Source organism: Lagopus leucura, unplaced genomic scaffold (genome assembly GCF_019238085.1).
Source record: "Lagopus leucura isolate 7727_CA_CO unplaced genomic scaffold, USGS_WTPT01 Super-Scaffold_100039, whole genome shotgun sequence".
NCBI classification, from domain to species: domain Eukaryota; kingdom Metazoa; phylum Chordata; class Aves; order Galliformes; family Phasianidae; genus Lagopus; species Lagopus leucura.
The window spans coordinates 5,033,976-5,039,975 of NW_024962288.1; the positions used below are offsets into that span (position 1 = coordinate 5,033,976).

The following is a 6,000-nucleotide window of genomic DNA, read 5'->3' on the forward strand; positions in this document are numbered from 1 at the left end:
AGCTGATCCTCTGATACTGAAGGGGAAAAACAGGGATTTCTGGCACAAAAAGCCATATTTATGGGAAAAAAGCCAGATTTAAAGGAAAAACAGTGATTTCTAGGAGAAAAAGCCGTATTTCATGGGGAAAAAACACAGATTTAATGGAAAAACAGGGATTTCTGGGAGCAAACCCCAGATTTAAGGGGCAAGACAGGGATTTGTGGGAGAGAACCCCAGATTTAATGGGGACACAAGGATTTCTGGCAGAAAAAGCCATATTTAAGGGAAAAAACAGAGATTTCTAAGAGAAAAAGCCATATTTCAGGGGAAAAACCCGAGATTTAAGAAGAAAAGGAAGCTGGGGCTTCTGTCTCCCCGCAGGCATGCACCGTCAGGTCCACTCTGGAGCACACCTTTGTTTGCGCTGACCTCAGGAGATCCCTGAGCGTGCCCTCAGTGTTCTGTGCTGCGTGTCCCAGCCGCAATAGATTCCCGTGTGGAAGCAGGGAGAGGATGAAGGAGGCCGAGGGCCCTTTTCTCGGGGCCGGCTCCTCTGTGGCCTCTTGCTTTCTGGAGAGAAGGGCTGCCCGCTGGGCACAGGGAGTGCCTTCTAGCTGGCGTCCCGTGCCCTGTCCTGCAGCCCCCTCCTCATGCTATGTGGAACGCCATTGCCAGCAGTGCGGCTGCCATTTTAGAACCTTCGCCGCATCACAGCCGTCACCTTGGTCACCGCTGCCCCGGCCAACGCACTCGCTCTGAGAGCTCTGGCCGCCATGCCAGCAGCAAAGAGAGCGAGGGGCACAATTTGCCCTATTTTAAATGGGAAGAGGGAGCTTGGCTTCCCAGAAGCAAAGAGGAGGAGGGGGGCCGCCCTTAAGATCAAGCGGAGGAGGGGGCAGCGATTCCGTTTCCGTCGCGCCTGGACCAGCGCGGTGACCACCTCCGTGGAGCCCATGGAGGTGGATCCACCTCTGGATGAGCCCATGGAGGTGGATCCACCTCCAGATGAGCCCATGGAGGTGGATCCGCCTGCGGCACAGCTGGCCTGGCACCACACCACCGTGCCAGGCCCCGCATTGGCGCCGTCCCTCCACCGCCGCTGGTCCAGGCGCTCGGCTCCCTACCCGCTGCGCGGCCCCCGCCCCCAGCATTAGCTGGGTGGCATGAGTTTCCATCAGCTCCTCCTCCGAGCCTCCTGGGGAGCCAAGTTCTCCTCTTCCCATTTAAATGCTGCAGGAGTTACAGTTTAGTTCTTGTTGTTGTTGTTGATTTTAGTGGTTAGTGTTAGGAGTAGGTTATTGTTCGTATTTTAGAGTTAGGCGTAGGTTACTTTTAGTCTTTTAGTGTTAGGCATAGGTTCCTGTTCTTGAGTTAGAGTTAGGCATAGGTTACTTGTAGTCTTTTAGTGTTAGGCATAGGTTCCTGTTCATACTTGACAGTTAGGGGTAGATTGCTGGTGTCGAGTGGCAGTGAGCAGCGCTCACTCGGTAAGCACACGCCTGATTGATCATGCGAAGACATGAGTGCGAGTGCCGTGAGCACGGAGGCCCGATGGCGTCTTGGATGGATTGAATTTCCAGCTTGTGACTTTTGTGTTGCAGACCGTCGAGGAGCAGAGTGTGAGTGGCTGCGACGTTGCGTTGGGCCTCAGGAGAACAGTGTGTGAGTGTGTGTCGAGCATCCTGCGTGGCCGTTGCCAGGTAGGTGTGCCTTCCTTTGCAGTAAGCAGTGCTTAGGCGTGAGCCCAGCTCATCCCCCTGTCCTCAGCAGATGGGCTTTCTGCGTGCTTTATTGCTGTGCTTGGTGCCGTCCGGCACAGCAGCAGCAAGGCCGTGAACACGTACGTACCCAGGTAGATGCAAATGTGCAAGTGATGGTATGAATACTAGTGTTGTTAGTGGTACTGAGACAGTGGTCGTGCGTGTGTGATCAAGCTCAGGGAAAGGTTGATTCTTGCCTGTTCAGCTGTTGCTGACGTGCAAGTTTGGTGTCCCTCCTTGTGGTTGGGTCGGAAGACCAAGGCTATCTTGAGAGCACGTCTCTGAGTCAGGCTGGGAGTTTTTGCTAGCAGGAAGTCGCACCGTCGGAGCGCACGAATGGAATGATGGCTCTCGTTTCCCCCTTGTAGAAAGCAGCCTCCTGGAGAGCAGCAGAGCAGCAGGCTGTCTGCGCTATGGCCGCTGAAGTGCATTTCTCGCCCCCTGAGATCCTTGAGCCCACGCTGATGGAGAACGTGCTGCGCTACGGCCTCTTCTTTGGAGCCGTTTTCCAGCTTGTGTGCGTGTTGGCCATAATGCTGCCAGTTCCCAAGTGCCCAGAGACAGTAAGTAGCGCTCTGTTTGATAGAGGTTGATAGAAATGCTGAGGAAATGGGCTGGGAGGGAAGCAGCTGGAGCCGTTGCCTACGGTAGCGCGCCGCGGCATTGCTGAGAGTGCGGCAGTTTGTTCTGCCCTTCCTTGGGCGTGCGTGCTGTTCCTGGTGGCACGCAAGGAGCCTGGAGGTGCAAGCTGATCTTATCGTCGTGCTGCTGCTGCTTCTGTGGGCTGTGAGTGGCAGGCAGGGCGTCCCCCTGTGCAGGGACTGCCTTGCAAGCAAGGCCTGTAGACTGTAGCTTCCATGGGATTTTTGGGAACAAGAGAGAGGTGGAGTTTCTGTTGTGCCCTGATGTCAGGAAGGCAATGTGCAGCGCTGGCACCCAAAGCTGCCCAGTCAGGTGACTTGAGCTCGCAAAGCGAGCTGTCAGGCAATTGTCAGAAAGTTCCCTGACTGTTTGTGAATTGATTCCTGCAGGACTCGGACGGCTTGGAGTCTAAGACTTGGGAGACGGTGAAGAAACCAAAGGCAAGTGCTGCACAGCTGAGCAAGAAAGGCAAGAAGGAAAGCAAAAAGAAACGGTGAGGGCTTGAGCGCTAAGCCTCAAAGGCCAAAGGGAGCAGCGGGAATGCTTGCTGAGAGGTGCTCCAAAGGCAGCGCACTGTACGTCTGGTTTTGTGGCGTGGCCGTGCTTTCCCTTGCATGGACATTGGAGAGGAACTGAGGAAGCTGGAAGGGCTTCTGATGCGTGACCAACAAATGGGACTTTGCCTGTGCGGGATTTCATGTCTGGCAAGAGCTGGGGACGCTGCATTCCTTCAGGGTCCTTCAGCTCGATAGCTGTTTCAGAATGTTGATGATGAGGTGAACTTACCGCATGTGGTTGGTCATGAGCGGTCTCCAGGCTATTTTATTGTCTGTTGACATATCTACAAAATGCAACCCAAATCCCTTAGTTTAAAATAAAAGGGAAAGAAACCTTTTCAACCTGGTGCTGCCTCTTTCAGTAGCTGGTCAAAACATGCCTGGCTTGGGCTGGCAGTGGCAGGGTGATGAACCGGCCGGCTTCACGTCCCTCCCTGGAAATGGAGCTGCTTTTCCCGCGTTTCCGTGTTGGTCTTCCCAAGTGGTGGCCTTTCAGCCAAAGCGTAAGTGCCAGCGAAGAGTGTGAGCATCAGCTTGCTCTGTGAGGAGTGAGAGAAACAGAAGGAGAGGAAGCAGCGCGCAAGGAAGAAAGGTGTCCCTGCACTCAGCCCTTTGAGCTTGTCTCTCCAGCTTGCCTGGTGGCTTTTCCAGCCTTGTGTAGCACTGACTGTTCCTGCTTGCCCTGGGAAGGCCAGCTGCAGCTGCGGGCAGCCGTGGCCTGCACGTCAGGCTCCTGTTGAGCCGCGAGGAGTTCAAGTGCGGGTGGGCTGGTGTGAAGAGCAGCGCTGGGAGTGGGGCAGGAGGAGAGGGCAGCGGGAGGGCTGCAGGTGAGCGCGCCTCGGGCCCAGAGCTCAGGCGTGAGCCGGGAGGGCAGCGAGCCGTGCTGCGCTGCTTCAGCTGCAATGGCTTCGAGCGCGTCATGGGCAGCGGCGCGTGTGGAGCGTCTGGGTGCTGCGAGGGCACCTTGCTGAGCCGGAGCCCGAGAGAGGGGAGGAGAGGAGAGCAGAGGCTGCACGTCAAGAGTGTCTGCCTGCCATTTTGGCTTGGCGCGTCGGCGTCTTCCTCCTTCCACGAAGGAGCCTGCACGGTGCACTGGGTCCAGCGTGCTACACGGCACTGCCTTCTGCTGCCTGCCTGCCTGCCTGCCTGCCTGCCTGCCCGCCTGCGTGCTGCACTGCTGGAGAGGAAAGAGCGGACTGTGGGGCTGCGTGCAGCCAAGGAGCTGGCTGCAGAGGAGAGAAACGGAGTGTTTAGGAGCGGTTAGTGGGTGTTAGGTTTGGGTGTGGATGCAGCGGGGGCTGAGTCACCTCCATCAGCTGCTGGGGGCTGGGGCCGAGCCCGGTGCGTGGGGCTGCGCTGCGGGCAGGAGGGCTGCGGGGCTGGGGCAGTGGTGTGGGTGCAGCACATGGGGCCGTGAGAGGGCGTGCAGCAGGGAGGGCGTTGGGCCCGAGCCGCGCTCGTGTTTGTCGCAGCACAGGGGCTGCAGGGGATGGCAGGAGCGCAGAGCAGAGCGGGGAGAGCCGGGCTGTATGAAGGCCAGGGCATGAAATCTTCCCTTGGCAGCTACGGAGCTGCTGAGCTTTTCCGCCAAGTCTTCAGACTGTGGGGTGATAAGTCTCCGCAGCACAGCCAGCCGGGCCCTCCTGATACTTGGGGCTTAGGAAAGGGCAAAACAAATCAGTGTCTTTGAAGAGCACAAAGCAGTGGAGCACAAAGCAGTGAAGCACAGCACAAGCCATTTATTGCCCGCGTAGGTGATCTTCTCCAGGCATGTCCATTGGAGATGTGCAGACCGAGTGTGGACAGAAAGCAAACGGAAGGGAGGGGAGGGCAGAGGAGGGGAAGAAAGTAAGAAATGAAAGGAAAGAAAAAGGGAAATGTGAAGGGGAAGAGAGAAAAAGGAAAGGAAGAGAAAAGAGAAGCAAGGCAAAGAAAAGAAAGGCAAAGGGGGAAAAGGGAAAAGGCAGAAAAGGAGAAGAAGACAAGTTGCATGCCGCCGGCGGCACCCGAGGGGAATCCGGCAGCGGACCCCCCCAGCTGCCGCTCCCCCTCCTCCAGGCCCCAGGCCGCCCCCAGGCCGCCCTCAGGCCGCCTTTAGCAACGTGACGCCGCAGGCGGTTGGTAGGGCCGGGGCAGGAAGTGCTTCGTGCCGGCGGAGAGCACTTCCGGGGCAGCGCGGCATGGCGGCGCCGGGCCGGTGAGCGGGGCCGGGAGGAGCGGGCTGTGTGCTGGGAGCGGGGTCGGGCCTGGGGGCGGGGGCATGGAGGGGCGCTCGGGGGAGGAGCTGGCGGTGCTGCCGGCACGCAGAGGCGATGCGTGCGGCGCCGGCGAGTGGTGCGGGGTCGGGGGGCAGCTTCCTCTCAGGGAAGGCCGTGCGAGTGCGGAGCTGTGTTGGTGTTTGGGGTGTGTGAAGGAGGAGGCCCCGTAGGGCCGAGTTGTCGCCAGCAAAGCCCGGGCGGGCAGTGGAGCAAGGCGCGTGGGTGCTGTGTTGGCCGGAGGGTGCGGAGCTGGAAGAAGGTTTGTGAAGATGTGCTTCGTCGGGACGTCCCTTGTCGGGACGAGGCAGGGCTGCAGTTGCGTGTGATTGTGTTTGTTGCTTGGGAGAAGTGCTGCCTTAGTAGAGTGGGGGGGAGGGAGAGGGAGATTGTAAGACTGCCATCAGTCAGGAGCACGGCACGTTTCTGCCTGCTTGGCTCATGCTGTTGTGTGGGTCCCCGCGAAGCATGGGTGAGCCAGGGTGGCCCCGTGTGTGTGTGCCAGCATTGTGCGCGGATGTGGAACGGAGTCAGAGTGATTGTAATGAAAATGCAGCTGGCGGTATTGATTGTAGGGGATGGTTGAATCCCCAGCCGTGAGGCGCAAGAAGAGGCGCTGGATGCTAAGGTGGAAAGCGGAGCTTGTGTGTGCCAGGAGGCAGGCGTAGTCAGGTGCGCTTTGGAGCCTGCTGTTGTTGGCGCTGGGCTCGGGAGGCCCCTGAACATGGCGCTGTGTGCTGCGTGTCCCAGCCCCAAGAGATTCCCGTGTGGAAGCAGGGAGAGGATGAAGGAGGCCGAGGGCCC

General features: G+C 58.4%; 1 protein-coding gene across 1 annotated transcript; it reads left to right on the plus strand.

Moving 5' to 3' along the window:
- Window positions 1-1,551: 1,551 nt before the first annotated feature.
- On the plus strand, window positions 1,552-3,283 carry LOC122186732 (protein MANBAL-like). The gene is made up of 3 exons (XM_042883630.1): window positions 1,552-1,682; window positions 2,111-2,305; window positions 2,774-3,283. The coding sequence occupies exons 2-3, from the start codon at window positions 2,156-2,158 to the stop codon at window positions 2,879-2,881; spliced, it is 258 nt and encodes an 85-aa protein (XP_042739564.1). The 5' UTR covers window positions 1,552-1,682; window positions 2,111-2,155; the 3' UTR covers window positions 2,882-3,283.
- The last annotated feature ends 2,717 nt before the right edge of the window (window positions 3,284-6,000 follow it).